Below are 24847 nucleotides of genomic sequence, written 5' to 3'. Positions count from 1 at the left end.
ATGGCGGGGCACGCGGCGCCGCGGTGCCGGGCGCCGGGCGGTGACGGCGGCGCCGTGGCCGCAGCGGTGCAGACGCGCTTCGTGGAGGAGCCCGAGGACCGGACGGTGGTGGCCGGGCAGAGAATCGTCCTGTCCTGCGTGGTGCTCAACTACTCCGGCATCGTGCAATGGACCAAGGACGGGCTGGCCCTGGGCATGGGCCAGGGCCTCAAAGGTGCCACGGGGGCTGGGGGCTGCGGTGGGGACGGGTGGCTTGGGGGACACCACTGGGGACGGGTGGCTTCTGGGGACACCACTGGGGACGGGTGGCCCTGGGGGACACCACTGGGGACGGGTGGCTTCTGGGGACACCACTGGGGACGGGTGGCCCTGGGGAACACCACTGGGGACGGGTGGCTTTGGGGGTGGCACCCCAGGGCAGGGGCTGAAAGGTACCCGGGAAAGGGAGGGTGGCCCTGGGGGTGTCCTCGTGTGACTCCCCAGTGCTGTCCCCACAGCCTGGGCGTGGGATTGGGGTGTCCCCGTGTCGTTGGGGTGTCCCATGGGTGACCCATGGGATTGGGGTGTCCCTGTGAGATTGGGATGTCCCTCCATGCCCGCGGTGTCCCTCTGGGTTTATGGTGTCCCTGTGGGTCTGTGGTGTCCCTTTGTGCCTGCGGTGTCCCTCTGTGCCCATGGTGTCCCTCTGGGTTCATGGTGTCCCTTTGTGCCCGTGGTGTCCCTGTGGGTTTGGGCTGTCCCTCCGTGCCCGCGGAATCCCTCCGTGCCCGCAGTGTCCCTCCGTGCCCACGGTGTCTGTCCATGCCCATGGTGTCCCTCCGTGCCCGTGGTGTCCCTCCACGCCCGCGGTGTCCGTGTGGGTTTGGGCTGTCCCTCCGTGCCCACGGTGTCCCTCCATGCCCACGGTGTCCCTCTGTGCCCGCGGTGTCCCTCCGTGCCCATGGTGTCCCTCCGCGCCCGCGGTGTCACTCTGGGTCCATGGTGTCCCAGTGGGTTTGGAATGTCCCTCCGTGCCCACGGTGTCCCTCTGGGTTCATGGTGTCCCTCCACGCCCGCGGTGTCCCTTTGTGCCCGCAGTGTCCCTTTGTGCCCGCAATGTCCCTCCATGCGCACGGTGTCCCTCTGTGCCCATGGTGTCCCTGTGGGTTTGGAATGTCCCTCCGTGCCCGCGATGTCCCTTTGTGCCCGTGGTGTCCCTCTGGGTCCATGGTGTCCCTGTGGGTTTGGGATGTCCCTCCGTGCCCACGGTGTCTGTCCGTGCCCGCGGTGTCCCTCTGTGCCCGTGGTGTCCCTCTGGGTCCATGGTGTCCCTCCGTGCCCGTGGTGTCCCTCCGTGCCCGCGGTGTCCCTCCGTGCCCGTGGTGTCCCTTTGTGCCCGTGGTGTCCCTCCGTGCCCGCGGTGTCCCTCCATGCCCGTGGTGTCCCTCCGTGCCCGTGGTGTCCCTCTGTGCCCACGGTGTCCCTCCATGCCCGTGGTGTCCCTTTGTGCCCACGGTGTCCCTCCATGCCCGTGGTGTCCCTCCGTGCCCGTGGTGTCCCTCCGTGCCCGCGGTGTCCCTCCGTGCCCGTGGTGTCCCTTTGTGCCCGTGGTGTCCCTCCGTGCCCGCGGTGTCCCTCCATGCCCGTGGTGTCCCTCCGTGCCCGTGGTGTCCCTCCGTGCCCGCGGTGTCCCTCCATGCCCGTGGTGTCCCTTTGTGCCCGCGGTGTCCCTCCATGCCCGCGGTGTCCCTCTGTGCCCGCAGTGTCCCTTTGTGCCCGCAATGTCCCTCCATGCCCACGGTGTCCCTCCGTGCCTGCGGTGTCCCTCTGTGCCCGTGGTGTCCCTCCGTGCCCACGGTGTCCCTCCATGCCCGTGGTGTCCCTCCGTGCCCGTGGTGTCCCTCCGTGCCCGCGGTGTCCCTCCGTGCCCGTGGTGTCCCTTTGTGCCCGCGGTGTCCCTCTGTGCCCACGGTGTCCCTCTGTGCCCGCGGTGTCCCTCCATGCCCGCGATGTCCCTCCGTGCCCGCGGTGTCCCAGTGGGTTTGGGCTGTCCCTCCGTGCCCGCGATGTCCCTCCGTGCCCGCGGTGTCCCTCCGTGCCCGTGGTGTCCCTCCATGCCCACGGTGTCTGTCCGTGCCCACGGTGTCCCTCCGTGCCCGCGGTGTCCCTCCGTGCCCGCGGTGTCCCTCCGTGCCCGCGGTGTCCCTCCGTGCCCACGGTGTCCCTCCATGCCCGTGGTGTCCCTCCGTGCCCGTGGTGTCCCTCCGTGCCCGTGGTGTCCCTCCGTGCCCGCGGTGTCCCTCCGTGCCCGTGGTGTCCCTCTGTGCCCACGGTGTCCCTCTGTGCCCGCGGTGTCCCTCCATGCCCGCGATGTCCCTCCGTGCCCGCGGTGTCCCAGTGGGTTTGGGCTGTCCCTCCGTGCCCGCGATGTCCCTCCGTGCCCGCGGTGTCCCTCCGTGCCCGTGGTGTCCCTCCGTGCCCACGGTGTCTGTCCGTGCCCACGGTGTCCCTCCGTGCCCGCGGTGTCCCTGTGGGTTTGGGATGTCCCTCCGTGCCCACGGTGTCCCTCTGCGCCTGCGGTGTCCCGGTGGGGCCGGGCTGTCCCCGGTGACGCGCCGTGTCCCCGCAGCGTGGCCGCGGTACCGCATCGTGGGCACGGCCGACTCGGGCCAGTACAACCTGGAGATCCGCGACGCCGAGCTCTCCGATGACGCCGTCTACGAGTGCCAGGCCACCGAGGCCGCGCTGCGCTCGCGCCGTGCCAAGCTCACCGTGCTCAGTGAGCCTGTCCCGCCGGCCCCACGGCTCCCGGTGCCCCACGCGCTGCCCGGTGCCCCACGCATGTGCTCCCCGGTGCCCCACGCGGTGCCCGGTGCCCCATGCGCTTCCCGGTGCCCCACACGGTTCCCGGTGCCCCACACGGTTCCCAGTGCCCTACACGGTTCCCGGTGCCCCACGCGCTGCCCGGTGCCCCACGTGCTCCCGGTGCCCTACATGGTTCCCGGTGCCCCACACGGTTCCCGGTGCCCCACGCGGTGCCCGGTGCCCCATGTGCTCCCGGTGCCCCACGCGGTGCCCGGTGCCCCATGCATGTGCTCCGGTGCCCTACACGGTTCCCGGTGCCCCACGCGGTGCCCGGTGCCCCACGCATGTGCTCCCCGGTGCCCTACATGGTGCCCGGTGCCCCACGCATGTGCTCCCCGGTGCCCCACACGGTCCCCGGTGCCCCACACAATCCCCGGTGCCCCACATGGTCCCTGGTGCCCCACACAATCCCCGGTGCCCCACACGGTTCCCGGTGCCCCACACTCTCCCCCGTGCCCCACACGATTCCCAGTGCCCTACACGGTTCCCGGTGCCCCACACTCTCCCCAGTGCCCCACACTCTCCCCGGTGCCCTACACGGTTCCCGGTGCCCCACACTCTCCCCAGTGCCCCACACTCTCCCCGGTGCCCCACACAGTTCCCAGTGCCCCACACTCTCCCCGGTGCCCCACACTCTCCCCAGTGCCCCACAAAGTCCCACATCCCCTGTGCCCCCCCTGTCCCACCCCTGTGCCCTCCAGGGCCTCTCATGCCCCCTCACCATTCCCCAGTGCCCCACATGTTCCCCAGTGCCCCTCACGGTCCCATGTCCCCCCTGTCCCACCCCTGTGTACTTCTGGGCTTCCCATGTCCCCTCACCCTTCCCATGTCCCCTCACCCTTCCCATGTCCCCTCACCCTTCCCTGGTGCCCCACACAATCCCCGGTGCCCCACACAATCCCCGGTGCCCCACACGATTCCCGGTGCCCCACACGCTTCCCGGTGCCCCACACGGTCCCCGGTGCCCCACACAATCCCCGGTGCCCCACACGGTTCCCAGTGCCCCACACAGTCCCCGGTGCCCCACACGGTTCCCGGTGCCCCACACAGTCCCCGGTGCCCCACATGGTTCCCGGTGCCCCACACGCTTCCCGGTGCCCCACATGGTTCCCAGTGCCCCACACAGTCCCCGGTGCCCCACACTCTCCCCAGTGCCCTACACGGTTCCCGGTGCCCCACACTCTCCCCAGTGCCCCACACTCTCCCCGGTGCCCCACACAGTTCCCAGTGCCCCACACTCTCCCCGGTGCCCCACACTCTCCCCAGTGCCCCACACAGTCCCACATCCCCTGTGCCCCCCCTGTCCCACCCCTGTGCCCTCCAGGGCCTCTCATGCCCCCTCACCATTCCCCAGTGCCCCACATGTTCCCCAGTGCCCCTCACGGTCCCATGTCCCCCCTGTCCCACCCCTGTGTACTTCTGGGCTTCCCATGTCCCCTCACCCTTCCCATGTCCCCTCACCCTTCCCTGGTGCCCCACACAATCCCCGGTGCCCCACACAATCCCCGGTGCCCCACACGATTCCCGGTGCCCCACACGCTTCCCGGTGCCCCACACGGTCCCCGGTGCCCCACACAATCCCCGGTGCCCCACACGGTTCCCAGTGCCCCACACAGTCCCCGGTGCCCCACACGGTTCCCGGTGCCCCACACAGTCCCCGGTGCCCCACATGGTTCCCAGTGCCCCACACGCTTCCCGGTGCCCCACATGGTTCCCAGTGCCCCACACAGTCCCCGGTGCCCCACACTCTCCCCAGTGCTCCACACAGTGCCCGGTGCCCTACACGGTTCCCGGTGCCCCACACAATTCCCGGTGCCCTGCACGGTTCCCGGTGCCCCACAGGATTCCCGGTGCCCTACATGGTGCCTGGTGCCCCACACACTCTCCAGTGCCCCACACTCTCCCCAGTGCCCCACACAGTCCCCGGTGCCCCACACGGTCCCCGGTGCCCCACACGGTCCCCAGTGCCCCACGCGGTGCCCGGTGCCCCACATGGTTCCCAGTGCCCCACACAGTCCCCGGTGCCCCACAAAGTCCCCGGTGCCCCACAAAGTCCCCGGTGCCCCACACGGTTCCCGTTGCCCCACACAGTCCCCGGTGCCCCACACGCTTCCCCGGTGCCCCACACTGTCCCCGGTGCCCCACACGGTCCCCGGTGCCCCCTCCCCGCCCCCAGGCCGTGCCCCCAAGCCGGTGTCCCCTCTGTCCCCCCGCAGTCCCCCCGGAGGACCCCACCATCGACGGCGCCCCCGAGATCCTGCTGCGGGCGGGGACCCCCTACAACCTGACGTGCCGCGCCCGCAGCGCCAAGCCCGCGGCCACCATCGCCTGGTTCCGCGACGGGCTGCAGCAGGACGGCGCCGTCACCAGCACGGTACGGCGTCCCCGCGCTGTGCCCGCGGGCACGCGTCCCTGTGCCCGCTGCCACCACCCCGTCCCTGTGCCCGGTGCCACCACCCTGTGCCCGCTGCCACCACCCCGTCCCTGTGCCCACTGCCACCACCCCGTCCCTGTGCCCGGTGCCACCACCCTGTGCCCACTGCCACCACCCCATCCCTGTGCCCACTGCCACCACCCCGTCCCTGTGCCCGCTGCCACCACCCTGTGCTGTCCCCGCAGGCACCCGTCCCTGTGCCCGGTGCCACCCTGTCCCTGTGCTCACTGCCACCACCCCGTCCCTGTGCTCACTGCCACCACCCCGTCCCTGTGCTCACTGCCACCACCCTGTGCTCGCTGCCACCACCCTGTGCCCACTGCCACCCCGTCCCTGTGCCAGCTGCCACCACCCCGTCCCTGTGCCCACTGCCACCCCGTCCCTGTGCCCGCTGCCACCACCCTGTGCCCACTGCCACCCCGTCTCTGTGCCCACTGCCACCCCGTCCCTGTGCCCACTGCCACCACCCTGTGCTGTCCCTGCCACCACCCTGTCCCTGTGCCCGTTGCCACCACCCATCCCTGTCCCCGCGGCCACCCTGTCCCTGTGCCCCCGGCCACCACCCTGTGCTGTCCCCACAGCCACCCTGTCCCTGTGCCCACTGCCACCCTGTCCCTGTGCCTGCTGCCACCACCCCGTCCCTGTGCCCACTGCCACCCCATCCCTGTGCCCGCTGCCACCACCCTGTGCTGTCCCTGCTGCCACCACCCTGTCCCTGTGCCCACTGCCACCACCCTGTGCCCACTGCCACCACACTGTCCCTGTGCTCGCTGCCACCACACTGTCCCTGTGCTCACTGCCACCACCCTGTGCTGTCCCTGCTGCCACCACCCTGTCCCTGTGCCCGTTGCCACCACCCATCCCTGTCCCCGCGGCCACCCTGTCCCTGTGCCCACGGCCACCACCCTGTGCTGTCCCTGCTGCCACCACCCCGTCCCTGTGCCTGCTGCCACCCGCCCCGTGCTGCCCCTCTGTCCCCCACCCCGTGCTGTCCCCAGCCCCTCTGGAGCTGTCCCTGTGTCCCCAGCCCCTCTGGAGCTGTCCCCAGCCCCGCTGGAGCTGTCCCCATGTCCCCAGCCCCTCTGGAGCTGTCCCTGTGTCCCCAGCCCCTCTGGAGCTGTCCCCAGCCCCGCTGGAGCTGTCCCCTCCCCGTGTCCCCAGCCCCACTGGAGCTGTCCCCATGTCCCCAGCCCCTCTGGAGCTGTCCCCAGCCCCGCTGGAGCTGTCCCCTCCCCGTGTCCCCAGCCCCTCTGTCCCCCTCCCCGTGTTCCCAGCCCCGCTGGAGCTGTCCCCTCCCCGTGTCCCCTCCCGTGTCCCCCGCGCAGGAGCTGCTGGCCGATGGCAAGCGCGAGAGCACCACGAGCCTGCTGGCCATCAACCCCACGGACCTGGACATCGGCCGCGTCTTCTCCTGCCGCAGCTCCAACGAGGCCGCGCCGGCCGGCAAGGAGACCTTCGTCCGGCTGAACGTGCACCGTCAGTGGGGACGGGGACGGGGACAGGGGACAGGGGGACAGGGACAGGGACAGGGACAGGGACAGGGACACGGGGACATGGGAGACCTTCGTCCGGCTGAACGTGCACCGTCAGTGGGGACGGGGACGGGGACAGGGACAGGGGGACAGGGACAGGGGGACAGGGGACAGGGACATGGGACAGGGACATGGGGACATGGGAGACCTTCGTCCGGCTGAACGTGCACCGTCAGTGGGGACGGGGACGGGGACAGGGGACAGGGACAGGGACAGGGACAGGGGGACAGGGGACAGGGACAGGGGGACAGGGGGACATGGGAGACCTTCGTCCGGCTGAACGTGCACCGTCAGTGGGGACGGGGACGGGGACAGGGGGACAGGGACAGGGACAGGGACAGGGGGACAGGGGGACATGGGAGACCTTCGTCCGGCTGAACGTGCACCGTCAGTGGGGACGGGGACGGGGACAGGGGACAGGGACAGGGACAGGGACAGGGGGACAGGGGGACATGGGAGACCTTCGTCCGGCTGAACGTGCACCGTCAGTGGGGACGGGGACGGGGGAACACGGGGACAGGGGGACACGGGGACAGGGACAGGGACAGGGGGACACGGGGACATGGGAGACCTTCGTCCGGCTGAACGTGCACCGTCAGTGGGGACGGGGACGGGGACAGGGGGACAGGGACAGGGACAGGGACAGGGGACAGGGACAGGGACAGGGACAGGGACATGGGACAGGGACAGGGGGACAGGGACAGGGACAGGGGGACAGGGGAGACCTTCGTCCGGCTGAACGTGCACTGTCAGTGGGGATGGGGACGGGGACAGGGACAGGGGACATGGGACAGGGACATGGGACAGGGACATGGGGACATGGGAGACCTTCGTCCGGCTGAACGTGCACTGTCAGTGGGGACAGGGACAGGGACAGGGACAGGGACATGGGACAGGGACACGGGGACATTGGGGACAGGCTCAATGTCCACTGTAAATGCGGACAGGGACAGGGGACACCAGGGCTGGATGGAGATTTTGGGGGATTTTTAGGGACTTTGGGGGGATTTTTGGGGTGCCACAGGCGGGAGCGGTGCCGGTGGAAGGGATTTGCTGGAGGGGGTGGAGGAGGAGGAGGAGGAGGAGGAGGAGGAGGAGGAGGCAGGGCCGGGACTCGCTGGCTGCTGCGGGCAGGGGCGGCCCCCAGCGGGTGACAGCCCGGGGCGGGCGCTGCCCCAGCCCGGAGCTTTGGGGACCCCCCGCGCCCCCCTGAGCCCGGCCGGTGCCCGCAGATCCCCCGACGGTCACCCTGTCCATCCAGCCGCAGACGGTGCAGGAGGGCGAGAGGGTCGTGTTCACCTGCATGGCCACGGCCAACCCCGAGATCAAGGGCTACAGGTGACCCCGAAACCGCCGCGACTGCGCCGGGGCCACCGGGGGTCACCTGGGGTCACCTGGGGCCACCTGGGGTCACCTGGGGTCACCTGGGGTCACCTGGGATCACCTGGGGCCACTTGGGGACACCTGGGGTCACCTGGGATCACCTGGGGTCACCTGGGGTCTCCTGGGATCACCTGGGGTCACCTGGGGTCACCTGGGGCCACCGGGGGTCACCTGGGATCACCTGGGGCCACTTGGGGACACCTGGGATCACCTGGGATCACCTGGGGCCACCTGGGGTCACCTGGGATCACCTGGGGCCACTTGGGGACACCTGGGGTCACCTGGGACCACCTGGGATCACCTGGGGCCACCTGGGGTCACCTGGGGTCTCCTGGGACCACCTGGGATCACCTGGGACCAGCTGGGATCACCAGGGATCACTCGGGATCACCTGGGACCACCTGGGGTCACCTGGGGTCACCTGGGATCACCTGGGGCCTCCTGGGGTCACCTGGGATCACCTGGAGTTGGGTCACCTGGGGCCACCTGGGATCACCTGGGATCATCTGGGGTTACCTGGGATCACCTGGGGCCACCTGGGATCATCTGGGGCCACCTGGGGTCACCTGGAGTTGGGTCACCTGGGATCACCTGGGATCACCTGGGATCACCCGGGACCACCTGGGGTTACCTGGGGCCACCTGGGGTCACCTGGGATCACCTGGGGTCACCTGGGGCCACTTGGGGACACCTGGGGTCACCTGGGGTCACCCGGGGTCACCTGGGATCACCTGGGGTCACTCAGTGTCCCCCCATGGCTCTGCGTCCCCTCCCCACCCCAAACCTCCTGGGACTGGGAATTGGGATTGGGAATTGGGATTGGGAATTGGGATTGGGAATTGGGATTGGGATTAGGGTCAAAGGTCCCCACCATGGCTCTGAGTCCCCTCCCCAAAACCCCCTGGAAATGGCAATGGGGATTGGGAATTAGGATCAGGATTGGGATTTAGGATCAGGATTGGGAATTAGGATCAGGATTGGGATTTAGGATGGGGATGGAGATTTAGGATCAGGATTGGGAATTAGGACGGGGATTGGGAATTAGGATGGGGATCAGGATTTCGGATGGGGATTGGGATTTCGGATGGGGATCGGGATTTCAGATGGTGATCAGGATTTAGGATGGGGATCAGGATTTTGGATGCGGATCGGGATTTCGGATGCGGATCGGGATTTCGGATGCGGATCGGGATTTCGGATCAGGATCAGGAATTAGGATGGGGATCGGGATCTCGGACGGGGATCGGGATTTCGGATGCCGATCGGGATTTCAGATGGGGATCAGGATTTAGGATGGGGATCGGGATTTCGGATGGGGATTGGGATTTCGGATGCGGATCGGGATTTCGGACGGGGGCCGGGGTGCCACGGTGTCCCGGCTGTCCCAGGTGGGCCAAAGGGGGGGTGATCATCGAGGAGGCCAAGGAGAACAGGTACGACACGCAGGTGGACTACACCTTCTTCACGGAGCCCGTGTCCTGCGAGGTGCACAACGACATCGGCAGCACCAACGTCAGCACGCTGGTGGACGTGCACTGTGAGTGAGCCCGAAGCGCCCCGAACCCCGAAACCGGCCCCAAAACCGGCCCCAAACCCCAAAAGTGACCCAAATCCCCCAAAACCGGCCCAAAACCCCAAAACCGGCCCCAAAACCGGCCCCAAAAGTGACCCCAAACCGGCCCAAACCCCAAAACCGGCCCCAAAACCGGCCCCAAAACCGGCCCAAATCCCCCAAAGCGCCCCGAACCCCGAAACCGGCCCCAAAACCGGCCCCAAACCCCAAAAGTGACCCAAATCCCCCAAAACCGGCCCAAACCCCAAAACCGGCCCCAAAACCGGCCCCAAAACTGGCCCCAAACCCCAAAACCGGCCCTAAAACCGGCCCCAAAAGTGACCCCAAACCGGCCCAAACCCCAAAACCGGCCCCAAAACCGGCCCCAAACTCCAAAAGTGACCCCAAACCGCCCCAAACCCCGAAACCGGCCCCAAACCCCAAAAGTGACCCAAATCCCCCAAAACCGGCCCCAAACCCCAAAACCGGCCCCAAAAGTGACCCCAAACCGCCCCAAACCCCAAAACCGGCCCCAAAACCGGCCCCAAACCCCAAAACCTTCCCTAAACCCCAAAACTGGCCCCAAACCCCAAAACTGGCCCCAAACCCCAAAACCGGCCCCAAACCCCAAAACTGGCCCCAAAACCGGCCCCAAAAGTGACCCCAAACCGGCCCAAACCTCAAAACCGGCCCCAAAACCGGCCCCAAAACTGGCCCCAAGCCCCAAAAGTGACCCAAATCCCCCAAAACTGGCCCCCAAACCGGCCCCAAACCCCAAAACTGGCCCCAAACCCCAAATCCGGCCCTAAAACCCCAAAACTGGCCCCAAACCCCAAAACTGGCCCCAAAACTGGCCCCAAACCCCAAAACTGGCTCCAAACTGGCCCCAAACCCCAAAACCGGCCCCAAACCCCAAAACCAGCCCCAAACCCCGAAACCGGCCCCAAAACCAGCCCCAAACCCCAAAACTGGCCCCAAAACTGACCCCAAACCCCCAAAACTGACCCCAAACCCCTCCCACCCGCTCCTCGGGTGTCCCCGCAGTCGCGCCCCGGATCGTGGTGGACCCCAAGCCCACGGTGACCGACATCGGCTCCGACGTCACCCTGACCTGCGTGTGGTCGGGGAACCCCCCGCTGACCCTCACCTGGACCAAGAAGGAATCCAACATGGTAGGACCCCCTTCCCGGGGATTCCGGAACGTTCCCCATCCCCTCGGGGTCAGGGGCACTCCGTGTGTCCCGAAATCTCCAAAAAAAAATCCCAAAAGAAATCCACAGAACTATCGGAAAAGAAATTCCAAAAGAAATCCCAAAAGAAATCCCGGATTGGGATTGGGGTTGGGATTCGGGATTGGGGTTGGAATGGGGATTGGGATTCAAGATTGGTGTTGGGATTGGGTTGGGATTGGGGATTGGGGATTGGGGATTGGGGATTGGGGATTGGGGATTGGGGATTGGGTTTGGGGTTGGGGTTGGGATTCGGGATTGGGGTTGGGATTCGGGATTGGGGTTGGGTTGGGATTGGGGTTGGGGTTGAGATTGGGATTCGGGATTGGGGTTGGAATGGGGATTGGGATTCAAGATTGGTGTTGGGATTGGGTTGGGATTGGGGATTGGGGATTGGGTTTGGGGTTGGGGTTGGGGATTGGGGATTGGGGATTGGGGATTGGGGATTGGGGATTGGGGATTGGGGATTGGGTTTGGGGTTGGGGTTGGGATTCGGGATTGGGGTTGGGATTCGGGATTGGGATTGGGGATTGTTTGGGGTTGGAATTTGGGATTGGGGTTCGGTTTGGGATTGGGGTCAAACGTGACCCCAGAAGTTCCCCACCGTTCCTCCGTGCCCCCTCCGCACCCCAAATCCCCCCAAAGCCGGGCCCGGGACTGGGATTCCCCCGGGAACGACTCCGGGCGGGCTGCCGGGCATTGGGGTGTCCCCAGTATCCCCCGGGTGTCCCCAATGTCCCCCAGGTGTTCCCTGGGGTGTCCCCAATGTCCCCCGGGTGTCCCCAATGTCCCCAGTGTCCCCCGGGTGTCCCCAGTGTCCCCCGGGTGTCCCCAATGTCCCAATGTCCCAATGTCCCCAGTGTCCCCCAGGGGTGTCCCCCGGGTGTCCCAAATGTCCCCAGTGTCCCCTTGGGGTGTCCCCAGTGTCCCTCGGGTGTCCCCCGGGTGTCCCCAATATCCCCCGGGTGTCCCCAGTGTCCCAATGTCCCCAATGTCCCCTTGGGGTGTCCCCCGGGTGTCCCCCAGGTGTCCCCAGTGTCCCTCGGGTGTCCCCAATGTCCCCCGGGTGTCCCCAATGTCTCCTGGGTTTCCCCAATGTCCCCCGGGTGTCCCCAATGTCCCCAGTGTCCCCCAGGGGTGTCCCCAATGTCCCCAGTGTCCCCTTGGGGTGTCCCCAGTGTCCCTCGGGGTGTCCCCAATGTCCCCAGTGTCCCCTTGGGGTGTCCCCAGTGTCCCTCGGGTGTCCCCCGGGTGTCCCCAGGGGTGTCCCCGGGGTGTCCCCAATGTCCCAATGTCCCCGTGTCCCCCGGGTGTCCCCAGTGTCCCCTTGGGGTGTCCCCAGTGTCCCCAGTGTCCCCGTGTCCCCCGGGTGTCTCCAATGTCCCAGTGTCCCGCTCGGGGTGTCCCCAGTGTCCCCCAGGGGTGTCCCCAGTGTCCCCGTGTCCCCCAGGTCCTGAGCAACAGCAACCAGCTGTACCTCAAGTCGGTGACGCAGGCCGACGCCGGCCAGTACGTGTGCAAGGCCATCGTGCCACGGATCGGCGTGGGCGAGAGGGAGGTCACCCTCTTCGTCAACGGTCAGCCCAAAAAAACCCCAAATCCCCCCAAAAAACCCAAATCCCCCCCAAAAAAAACCCAAATCCCCCCAAAAAACCCAAATCCCCCCAAAAAACCCCAAATCCCCCCCAAAAAACCCCAAATCCCCCCAAAAAACCCCAAATCCTCCCCAAAAATCCCCAAATCCCCCCCCCAAAAAAACCCAAATCCTCCCCAAAAAACCCCAAATCCTCCCAAAAAACCCCAAATCCTCCCAAAAAACCCAAATCCCCCCCCCAAAAAAACCCAAATCCCCCCCAAAAAACCCCAAATCCCCCCAAAAACCCCAAATCCCCCCCCAAAAAACCCCAAATCCCCCCCCAAAAAAACCCAAATCCCCCCCAAAAAACCCCAAATCCCCCCAAAAAACCCCGAATCCTCCCAAATAAACCCAAATCCCCCCCAAAAACCCCAAATCCCCCCTGTCTCCCCACAGGGCCCCCATTCCCCATTCCCAATTCCCCATTCCCAATTCCCCCATTCCCCATTCCCAATCCCCCAAATTCCCAAATTCCCATTCCCATTCCCGTCTCCCCGCAGGGCCGCCATTCCCCATTCCCAATCCCCAAATTCCCCATTCCCCATTCCCAATCCCCATTCCCCATTCCCATTCCCATTCCCATTCCCGATCCCCATTCCCGATCCCCCAGATTCCCAAATTCCCAATCCCAATCCCATTCCCATTCCCCATTTCCCATTCCCATTCCCCATCCCCATTCCCATTCCCCATTTCCGATCCCCCAGATTCCCAAATTCCCAATCCCCATTCCCATTCCCCATTCCCAATCCCCCAAATTCCCCATTCCCATTCCCGATCCCCCAGATTCCCAAATTCCCAATCCCCAATCCCCATTCCCATTCCCCATTCCCCATTCCCCATCCCCATTCCTGATCCCCCAAATTCCCAATCCCAATCCCCCAATTCCATTTCCCATTCCCATTCCCCATTCCCGATCCCCCAGATTCCCAAATTCCCAATCCCAATCCCATTCCCATTCCCATTCCCAATCCCCATTCCCCATTCCCATCCCAATCCCCATTCCCAATCCCCATTCCCCATTCCCATTCCCCATTCCCATTCCCCATTCCCATTCCCATTCCCATTCCCAATCCCCATTCCCCATTCCCATTCCCAATCCCCATTCCCGATCCCCCATTCCTGATCCCCCAGATTTCCAAATTCCCATTCCCCATTCCCATTCCCATTCCCATTCCCCATTCCCCATTCCCAATCCCATCCCATTCCCCATTCCCCATTCCCCAATTCCCATTCCCCATTCCCATTCCCATTCCCAATCCCATCCCATTCCCCATTCCCGATTATTCCCCATTCCCCATTCCCATTCCCATTCCCCATTCCCGATTATTCCCCATTCCCCATTCCCGATTATTCCCCATTCCCCATTCCCGATTATTCCCCATCCCAATCCCGTTCCCGTGTCCCCGCAGGGCCGCCCATCATCTCGAGCCGGCCGGTGCAGTTCGCGGCGCGCGGCGGCCGCGGTTCGGTCGAGTGTTTCATCGGCAGCACGCCGCCGCCCGACCGCATCGTGAGTCCCGCCCGGGCACCACCACGGGAACCCAAAGCTGACGGTTCAAATCCAAAATACAGACATTCAACATTCAACATTCAACATTAAAAACGAAAAATTAACCATTAAAAATTAAACATTAAAAATTAAACATTAAACATTAAAAATTAAACATTAAAAATTAAACATTAAAAATTAAACATTAAAAATTAAATATTAAAAATTAAATATTAAAAATAAAAGTTAAAAAATTAAGAATTAAAAATCAAAAATTAAACATAATTAAAAATTAAACATAATTAAAAATTTAACATTAAAAATTAAAAAGATAAAAATTAAAAATTAAAAATATAACAATATAAAAATTAAAAATTAAAAATGGAAAAATTAAAAATAAAAATAAAAAATTAAAAATTAAAAATATAAAAATTAAAAATTAAAAATTAAAAATAATAAAATAAAAATAAAAATAAAAATATAAAAATTAAAAATATAAAATATAGAAATAAAAATTTAAAATTTAAAATTTAAAAATATAAAATTATAAAAATTAAAAATTAAAAATATAAAAATTAAAAATTAAAAATTAAAAATATAAAAACTAAAAATTAAAAATTAAAAATAATAAAATACAAATAAAAATAAAAATAAAAATAAAAATAAAAATAAAAATAAAAATATAAAAATTAAAAATATAAAATATAAAAATAAAAATTTAAAATTCAAAAATTAAAAATATAAAATATAAAATTATAAAAATTAAAAATTAAAAATATAAAAATTAAAAATATAAAAATTAAAAATTAAAATATAAATAATATATAATATAGAATACATAATATAGAATACATAATATATAACGTATTAAAAATATAATAAATAAATAATAAAGATAAAAATAAAAGAAATTAATAATAAAAATCATATTTAATAAAAATAATATAAAATAACATAAGAAATACATAATAAAATAATATTCAATGACATAAATATCTAATAATAATAGTACAAAAATTAAATAAAATAAATATTGACTACAAACATTATCAACTGAAATGATAAATAAACAATCACACTAATAGAAAACAAAACACCAATAATCGCCGTAGCAGCACCAAATCAATCCCCAAGAGCCAATCAAAGGCCAGGGCCCGGAATCGTTAATGACCCGCCCAGGCCCCGCCCCTGACGCGGCCCCGCCCCGCAGGCCTGGGCGTGGCAGGAGAACGTTCTGGAAGCCGGCACGCTGGAGCGCTACACGGTGGAGAGGAGCAGCACGGGCAGCGGCGTCCTGTCCACGCTGACCATCAACAACGTGGTGGACGCCGACTTCCAGACGCGCTACAACTGCACGGCCTGGAACAGCTTCGGGCCCGGCACGGCCATCATCCAGCTCGAGGAGAAAGGTGACACCAAAAGGGACCTTGGGGACAGCTTTGGGTTGGGCATGGCCATCATCCAGCTCGAGGAGAAAGGTGACACCAAAAGGGACCTTGGGGACAGCTTGGGGACAGCTTGGGTTGGGATGGGACAGCTTTGGGTTGGGAACGGCCATCATCCAGCTCGAGGAGAAAGGTGACAATGGAAGGGAGCTTGGGGACAGCTTTGGGTTGGGCACGGCCATCATCCAGCTCGAGGAGAAAGGTGACACCAAAAGGGAGCTTGGGGACAGCTTTGGGTTGGGCATGGCCATCATCCAGCTCGAGGAGAAAGGTGACACCAGCACGAAGCTTGGGGACAGCTTGGGGTGGCCTTCGGTTGGGATGGGACAGCTTTGGGTTGGGCATGGCCATCATCCAGCTCAAGGAGAAAGGTGACACCAAAATGGAGCTTGGGGACAGCTTGGGGTGGCCTTGGGTTGGGATGGGACAGCTTCGGGCCCGGCACGGCCATCATCCAGCTCGAGGAGAAAGGTGACAATGGAAGGGAGCTTGGGGACAGCTTGGGGTAGCCTTGGGTTGGGATGGGACAGCTTTGGGTTGGGCACGGCCATCATCCAGCTCGAGGAGAAAGGTGACACCAAAAGGGACCTTGGGGACAGCTTGGGGTGGCCTTGGGTTGGGATGGAACAGCTTTGGGTTGGGCATGGCCATCATCCAGCTCAAGGAGAAAGGTGACACCAAAAGGGACCTTGGGGACAGCTTGGGGACAGCTTGGGCTGGGATGGGACAGCTTTGGGTTGGGCACGGCCATCATCCAGCTCGAGGAGAAAGGTGACACCAAAAGGGACCTTGGGGACAGCTTGGGGTGGCCTTGGGTTGGGCACGGCCATCATCCAGCTCGAGGAGAAAGGTGACACCAAAAGGGACCTTGGGGACAGCTTGGGGTGGCCTTGGGGTGGGATGGGACAGCTTTGGGTTGGGCACGGCCATCATCCAGCTCGAGGAGAAAGGTGACACCAGCACGGAGCTTGGGGACAGCTTGGGGTGGCCTTGGGTTGGGCATGGCCATCATCCAGCTCGAGGAGAAAGGTGACACCAGCACGGAGCTTGGGGACAGCTTGGGGTGGCCTTGGGTTGGGTTGGGACAGCTTTGGGTTGGGCATGGCCATCATCCAGCTCGAGGAGAAAGGTGACAATGGAAGGGAGCTTGGGGACAGCTTGGGGTGGGATGGGACAGCTTTGGGTTGGGCATGGCCATCATCCAGCTCGAGGAGAAAGGTGACACCAAAAGGGACCTTGGGGACAGCTTGGGGTGGCCTTGGGTTGGGATGGGACAGCTTTGGGTTGGGCACGGCCATCATCCAGCTCGAGGAGAAAGGTGACACCAAAAGGGACCTTGGGGACAGCTTTGGGTTGGGCATGGCCATCATCCAGCTCGAGGAGAAAGGTGACACCAGCACGGAGCTTGGGGACAGCTTGGGGTGGCTTTGGGTTGGGATGGGACAGCTTCGGGCCCGGCACGGCCATCATCCAGCTCGAGGAGAAAGGTGACACCAAAAGGGACCTTGGGGACAGCTTGGGGACAGCTTGGGTTGGGATGGAACAGCTTCGGGCCCGGCACGGCCATCATCCAGCTCGAGGAGAAAGGTGACACCAAAAGGGACCTTGGGGACAGCTTGGGGACAGCTTGGGTTGGGATGGGACAGCTTTGGGTTGGGCATGGCCATCATCCAGCTCGAGGAGAAAGGTGACACCAAAAGGGACCTTGGGGACAGCTTGGGGTGGCCTTGGGTTGGGCATGGCCATCATCCAGCTCAAGGAGAAAGGTGACACCAAAATGGAGCTTGGGGACAGCTTGGGGTGGCCTTGGGTTGGGATGGGACAGCTTCGGGCCCGGCACGGCCATCATCCAGCTCGAGGAGAAAGGTGACACCAAAAGGGACCTTGGGGACAGCTTGGGGACAGCTTGGGTTGGGATGGGACAGCTTTGGGTTGGGAACGGCCATCATCCAGCTCGAGGAGAAAGGTGACACCAAAAGGGACCTTGGGGACAGCTTTGGGTTGGGCACGGCCATCATCCAGCTCGAGGAGAAAGGTGACACCAAAATGGAGGTTGGGGACAGCTTTGGATGGCCTTGGGTTGGGATGGGACAGCTTTGGGTTGGGAACGGCCATCATCCAGCTCGAGGAGAAAGGTGACACCAAAATGGACCTTGGGGACAGCTTGGGGACAGCTTGGGTTGGGATGGGACAGCTTTGGGTTGGGAATGGCCATCATCCAGCTCGAGGAGAAAGGTGACACCAAAAGGGACCTTGGGGACAGCTTGGGGACAGCTTGGGTTGGGATGGAACAGCTTCGGGCCCGGCACGGCCATCATCCAGCTCGAGGAGAAAGGTGACACCAAAAGGGACCTTGGGGACAGCTTTGGGTTGGGCATGGCCATCATCCAGCTCGAGGAGAAAGGTGACACCAGCACGGAGCTTGGGGACATCTTGGGGTGGCCTTGGGTTGGGATGGGACAGCTTTGGGTTGGGAACGGCCATCATCCAGCTCGAGGAGAAAGGTGACACCAAAAGGGACCTTGGGGACATCTTGGGGTGGCCTTGGGTTGGGATGGGACAGCTTTGGGTTGGGCACGGCCATCATCCAGCTCGAGGAGAAAGGTGACAATGGAAGGGAGCTTGGGGACAGCTTGGGGTGGGATGGGACAGCTTCAGGCCTGGCATGGCCATCATCCATCTCGAGGAGAAAGGTGACAATGGAAGGGAGCTTGGGACACCTTGGGTTGCGTTAGGACACTGATCATGGCCATCATCCAGCTGGAGGAGAAATGTGACCCGGGACACAGCTCGGGGACAGTCTGGGTGGCCTCGAGCTGGAAGTTTGCAGGAATTCCTCTGGGAAGGGCGGTCAGGCTCAGAAGGGGTTGGGTTCTCCATCCCCGGAGTGTCCGAGGAATTCCCGGAATTCCGGGTGACCACCTGGGGACGGGCCCCTCTTGGTGACCCCACAAATCTCCTCGGGGCCGCTCCGTGGGGGTGCCGGGACGAGGGCCCCGGCGCCACCCCAAGCTCCCGTGTCCCCGCAGAGGTCCTGCCCGTGGGCATCATCGCCGGGGCCACCATCGGCGCCAGCGTCCTCCTCATCTGCTGCCTGGTGGCCCTCGCCTGCTTCCTCTACCGGCGCCGCAAAGGAAGTGAGTGAGGGACAGCGGGTGGCCTGGCGGTCACTCCGCGGTCACTCCGTGGTCACTCCATGGTCACTCTGGGGGTTTCTGTGGGCGTCACTCCATGGTTTACTCTGGGGGTCTCTGTGGGCATCACTCCATGGTCACTCACTGGTCACCTTGGGTGTCTCTGTGGGGGTCACTTCATCGTTATTCTGTGGTCACTTCATGGTCACTCATTGGTCACCTTGGGTGTCTCTGTGGGGGTCACTTCATCGTTATTCTGTGGTCACTTCATGGTCACTCTGTGGTCACTCTGGGGGTCTCTGTGGGCGTCACTCCATGGTCACTCTGGGGGTCTCTGTGGGCATCACTCCATGGTCACTCATTGGTCACCTTGGGTGTCTCTGTGGGGGTCACTTCATCGTTATTCTGTGGTCACTTCATGGTCACTCATTGGTCACCTTGGGTGTCTCTGTGGGGGTCACTTCATCGTTATTCTGTGGTCACTTCATGGTCACTCTGTGGTCACTCTGGGGGTCTCTGTGGGCATCACTTCATGGTCACTCATTGGTCACCTTGGGTGTCTCTGTGGGGGTCACTTCATCATTATTCTGTGGTCACTTCATGGTCACTCTGTGGTCACTCTGGGGGTCTCTGTGGGCATCACTCCATGGTCACTCATTGGTCACCTTGGGTGTCTCTGTGGGGGTCACTTCATGGTCACTCTGTGCTCACCCAGTGGTCACTCCATGGTCACTCTGTGGTCACTCAGGGTGTCTCTGTGGGGGTCACTTCATGATCATTCTGTGGTCACTCCGTGCTCACTCACTGGTCACTCAGGGGTCACTCAGGGGTCACTCTGGGTGTCTCTATGGGGGTCCCTCCATGGTCACTCTGGATGTCTCTATGGGTGTCACTCAGTGGTCACTCAGTGGTCACTCTGTGGTCGCCTGGCAGGCCGCAAGGACGTCACGCTGCGCAAGCTGGACATCAAGGTGGAGACGGTCAACCGGGAGCCGCTGACGCTGCACGCGGACAGGGAGGAGGACACGGCCAGCGTGTCCACGGCCACCCGCGTCATGAAGGCCATCTACTCGGTGAGGGACAGCGGGGACAGCGGCCGGGGACCTGGGAGGGAATTGTCACCTGGGATGGTCGGGGAATTGTCACCTGGGATGGCCGGGATGGGACCTGGGAGGGAATTGTCACCTGGGATGGCCGGGATGGGACCTGGGATGGCCAGGGAATTGTCACCTGGGCCAGGCCAGGGAATTGTCACCTGGGACAGCCGGGATGGGACCTGGGAGGGAATTGTCACCTGGAATGGCCGGGATGCAACCTGGGAGGGAACTGTCACCTGGGCCAGGCCAGGGAATTGTCACCTGGGACGGCCGGGATGGGACCTGGGATGGCCAGGGAATTGTCACCTGGGATGGCCGGGATGGGACCTGGAGAGGGAATTGTCACCTGGGATGGCCGGGATGGGACCTGGGAGGGAATTGTCACCTGGGATGGCCGGGATGGGACCTGGGAGGGAATTGTCACCTGGGCCAGGCCAGGGAATTGTCACCTGGGATGGCCGGGATGGGACCTGGGAGGGAATTGTCACCTGGGCCAGGCCAGGGAATTGTCACCTGGGATGGCCGGGATGGGACCTGGGAGGGAATTGTCACCTGGGATGGCCAGGATGGGACCTGGGAGGGAATTGTCACCTGGACCAGGCCAGGGAATTGTCACCTGGGACGGCCGGGATGGGACCTGGGAGGGAACTGTCACCTGGACCAGGCCAGGGAATTGTCACCTGGGACGGCCGGGAGCTGCTGGCAGAGGTTGTCCCCAGCCCTGGGAGTGTCCCCAGGGACTGGCTGGAGGCACCTGGGATGGTGGGAACGTCCCTGCCCCGGATCTTTGGGGTTTTTCCCATCCCAAGGAATTCCAGTGTCCCTGATCCCACAGGTTCCCCATCCCTGGGAGCGCCCAACTCCACCTTGGGTCCACCTGGGCTAGCGGGAGCCGCCCCTTCCCACCACGGGATGGCTCTCAAGGTTCCTCCCCGCCCATCCCATTCCGTAATTCCATAATTCCATAACTCCGTAATTCCATAACTCCATAATTCCATAATCCCACGGGTTTTGCAGTCGTTCAAGGACGACGTGGACCTGAAGCAGGACCTGCGCTGCGACACCATCGACACCCGCGAGGAGTACGAGCTCAAGGTCCGGTCCCGCCGGGGTTTGAGGGTGGGAAAAGAGGCAGATCCCAAATTTTTCTTTTTTCCCCCTGGAATGGGTGGAAAACTCCTGGGATTTCAGGCGTGGGGAGCTGGAATTGTTGGGATGGAGAGGAGATTTTGGGAATGTGCAGCTTGGATCTCCAGGATCAGGGATGAGATTGCAGATGGAGATGTTCCAGGGAGGGATTTGGGATGGATTTTAGGGAAAAAAGCGCGGTCGGGCTCTGGAGCAGCTCCCAGGGGAATGGGCACGGCCCCAAAAATTCCGGGAGCGTTTGGACAAGGCTCCCAAGGGACAGGGTGGGACTTTGGACTTGGATGGTCTTGGCGTGTTCCATTCCAACCTCGATATTCTGGGATTCCAAGAGATCCGGAATTCCATGAAATCCAGCCCTGCCCTAGTGCTGCCTCCCAGGAAATCCCCAAGGATTCCCAAGGAATGCCAAGGAATTCCCACCCTCCCAAGGAATTCCCACCCTCCCAAGGAATCCTAAGGAATTCCCATCCTCCCAAGGAATGCCAAGGAATTCCCACCCTCCCAAGGAATCCTAAGGAATTCCCATCCTCCCAAGGAATGCCAAGGAATTCCCACCCTCCCAAGGAATCCTAAGGAATTCCCACCCTCCCAGGGAATGCCGAGGAATTCCCACCCTCCCAAGGAATCCCAATTCCCACCCTCCCAAGGAATGCCAAGGAATTCCCACCCTCCCAAGGAATCCCAAGGAATTCCCACCCTCCCAAGGAATGCCGAGGAATTCCCACCCTCCATTCCCGCCGCCCCACGCGCCTCCACGTCCTCTCCCGAGTCCAACCCCAGAATTCCCGGATCCCGCCGGACCTTTCCCCCGTCTCCTCGCAGGACCCCACCAACGGCTACTACAACGTCCGCGCCCACGAGGAGCGGCCGGCCTCGCGCTCCGTCCTCTACGGCGACTACCGCGTGCCGGGCCCCGGCCGCTTCGAGGCGCGGCCGCCCTCGCGGCTCTCGCACTCCAGCGGCTACGCCCAGCTCAGCTCCTACCCCCGCGGCGGCCCCGAATTCCCGGCCGAGGCGGCGGCACCGGCACCGGCACCGGGGGACACGGCCAGCCAGCTCTCCTACGAGAACTTCGCGGGCGGCGGCGGCGGCTTCGCGGGCGGCGCCGCGTTCCCGCCCTACCGGCTGGGCTTCGGCGGCGCGGCCGCGGGGCTGGAGCGCGGCGCCTACGAGCCCTTCGACGTGGCGGGCAAGTTCGGCGGCGCGGCGCGCTTCTCGTACACCTCGCAGCACTCGGACTACGGGCAGCGCTTCCAGCAGCGCATGCAGACGCACGTTTAGGGCGGGGAGGGCTCCGCGGGTACCTCACGAGCGTCCCCCTGATATTCAGGGGTTCGCCCCGATTTCCCCCCCGGCCTCTCCTCGGAGCTTCCGTTCGTCGCCCCGGTTCTCTCGCCGGTACGTTCCCGTCCCTGCGGGGCGCGGGCAGGGGTCGGCGCCGCGCTCCTCGTGCCCCTTGCGGCCCCGGCGCCGTTCCCGGAGCTTTCCCAGGGAGCAGCTCTGTGCCAGATCCAGAGGGGCGCGTGAACCCCAAAACCAGCCCAACCCGAACCATTCCCACTGGGATCTGCGTGTTCCCAAATCCAGAGGGGCGCGTGAACCCCAAAACCAGTTCCATCCAAACCATTCCCGTTGGGATCCGTGTGTTCCCAGATCCAGAGGGGCGCGTGAACCCCAAAACCAGCCCTATCCTGAACCATTCCCATTGGGATCCGTGTGTTCCCAGATCCACAGGGGAGACACAAATCCCAAAAAAACCCATCCCGAACCATTCCCGTTGGGATCCGTGTGTTCCCAAATCCAGAGGGGCACGTGAACCCCAAAACCAGCCCAACCCAAACCATTCCCACTGGGATCCGTGTGTTCCCAAATCCAGAGGGGCACGTGAACCCCAAAACCAGCCCAACCCGAACCGTTCCCACTGGGATCCGTGTGTTCCCAAATCCAGAGGGGCGCGTGAACCCCAAAACCAGCCCCAACCCAAACCATTCCCACTGGGATCCGTGTGTTCCCAGATCCAGAGGGGAGACACAAATCCCAAAAAAACCCAACCCGAACCATTCCCGTTGGGATCCGTGTGTTCCCAGATCCAGAGGGGCGCGTGAACCCCAAAACCAGCCCAACCCGAACCATTCCCATTGGGATCCGTGTGTTCCCAGATCCAGAGGGGCACGTGAACCCCAAAACCAGCCCTATCCTGAACCATTCCCGTTGGGATCCGTGTGTTCCCAGATCTAGAGGTGAGACACAAATCCCAAAAAAACCCAACCCGAACCATTCCCGTTGGGATCCGTGTGTTCCCAGATCCAGAGGGGAGACACAAATCCCAAAAAAACCCAACCCGAACCATTCCCGTTGGGATCCACGTGTTCCCAAATCCAGAGGGGCACATGAACCCCAAAACCAGCCCAACCCGAACCATTCCCATTGAGATCTGTGTGTTCCCAAATTCAGAGGGGCACATGAACCCCAAAACCAGCCCAACCCGAACCATTCCCACTGGGATCTGCGTGTTCCCAAATCCAGAGGGGCACATGAACCCCAAAACCAGCCCCATCCCGAACCATTCCCACTGGGATCCGTGTGTTCCCAGATCCAGAGGGGCACATGAACCCCAAAACCAGCCCAACCCGAACCATTCCCGTTGGGATCCGTGTGTTCCCAGATCCAGAGGGGAGACACAAATCCCAAAAAAACCCATCTTGAACCATTCCCACTGGGATCCGTGTGTTCCCAGATCCAGAGGGGCACGTGAACCCCAAAACCAGCCCAACCCGAACCATTCCCACTGGGATCCGTGTGTTCCCAGATCCAGAGGGGCACACCAATTCCAAAAAAACCCATCCCGCACCATTCCCGTTGGGATCCGTGTGTTCCCAGATCCACAGGGGAGACACAAATCCCAAAAAAACCCATCTTGAACCATTCCCGTTGGGATCCGTGTGTTCCCAAATCCAAAGGGGCACGCCAATCCCAAAAACGGCCCCATCCCGAACCATTCCAATTCCTCAAACCATTCCCCAAACCATTCCCGTTGGGATCTGTGTGTTCCCAAATCCAGAGGGGCACACCAATCCCAGAACCAGTTCCATCCCGAACCATTCCCGTTGGGATCCACGTGTTCCCAGATCCACAGGGGAGACACAAATCCCAAAAAAACCCATCTTGAACCATTCCCATTCCTCAAAGCATTCCCACTGGGATCAGCATGCTCCCAAATCCAGAGGGATGTGCAAATCCCAGAACCAGCCCCATCCCAAACCATTCCCATTGGGATCCGTGTGTTCCCAGATCCAGAGGGGCACACCAATTCCAAAAAAACCCAACCCGAACCATTCCCGTTGGGATCCGTGTGTTCCCAAATCCAGAGGGATGTGCAAATCCCAGAACCAGCCCCATCCCGAACCATTCCCATTGGGATCTGTGTGTTCCCAGATCCACAGGGGAGACACAAATCCCAAAAAATCCCAACCCGAACCATTCCCATTGGGACCCGTGCATTCCCAAATCCCGAGGGATGCGCCAATCCCAGAACCAGCCGCATCCCGAACCATTCCCATTGGGATCCGTGTGTTCCCAAATCCAGAGGGGCACACCAATCCCCAAAAAACCCATCCCGAACCATTCCCATTCCCTGTGCCTTGATTTTGGGGCCGCCCCTGGCTCAGGGCCGGCTCCCCTCGTTTTCCCTCGGCGCCGGGAATTTGGGGTTTTCGGGAGCCGCCCCGCACGCACAGCGATCCCCCGGGAGAGGCAGCGCGGGATCCCAGAGCTGGGATCGGGGTCCCCCCTGAACCCCCGCGTTCCCGGGAATTCCGGGAATTCCGACCAAAACTTTGGGATCGGGAGCTCGGCCCTGCCCCGAATCCCAGTTCCGGGCACCGGGGGGAACCGGGGACCCCAGCGTGGCGTGGGGGAATTTG

General features: G+C 61.3%; 1 protein-coding gene across 1 annotated transcript; it reads left to right on the top strand.

The window, feature by feature from the left end:
• On the top strand, positions 1–24561 carry LOC144248396 (kin of IRRE-like protein 1). Its single transcript, XM_077790562.1, has 15 exons — positions 1–214; positions 2609–2758; positions 5061–5218; positions 6604–6754; positions 8043–8148; positions 9582–9730; positions 10790–10917; positions 12425–12551; positions 14020–14120; positions 15310–15577; positions 17808–17879; positions 18574–18681; positions 19612–19751; positions 20793–20870; positions 21747–24561. The coding sequence occupies exons 1-15, from the start codon at positions 1–3 to the stop codon at positions 22203–22205; spliced, it is 2409 nt and encodes an 802-aa protein (XP_077646688.1). The 3' UTR covers positions 22206–24561.
• The last annotated feature ends 286 nt before the right edge of the window (positions 24562–24847 follow it).

This window comes from Lonchura striata, unplaced genomic scaffold, assembly GCF_046129695.1.
Source record: "Lonchura striata isolate bLonStr1 unplaced genomic scaffold, bLonStr1.mat Scaffold_106, whole genome shotgun sequence".
NCBI lineage: Eukaryota > Metazoa > Chordata > Aves > Passeriformes > Estrildidae > Lonchura > Lonchura striata.
Note: the sequence above shows the minus strand (reverse complement) of the source record. Positions and strands in the feature narration are given on the sequence as shown.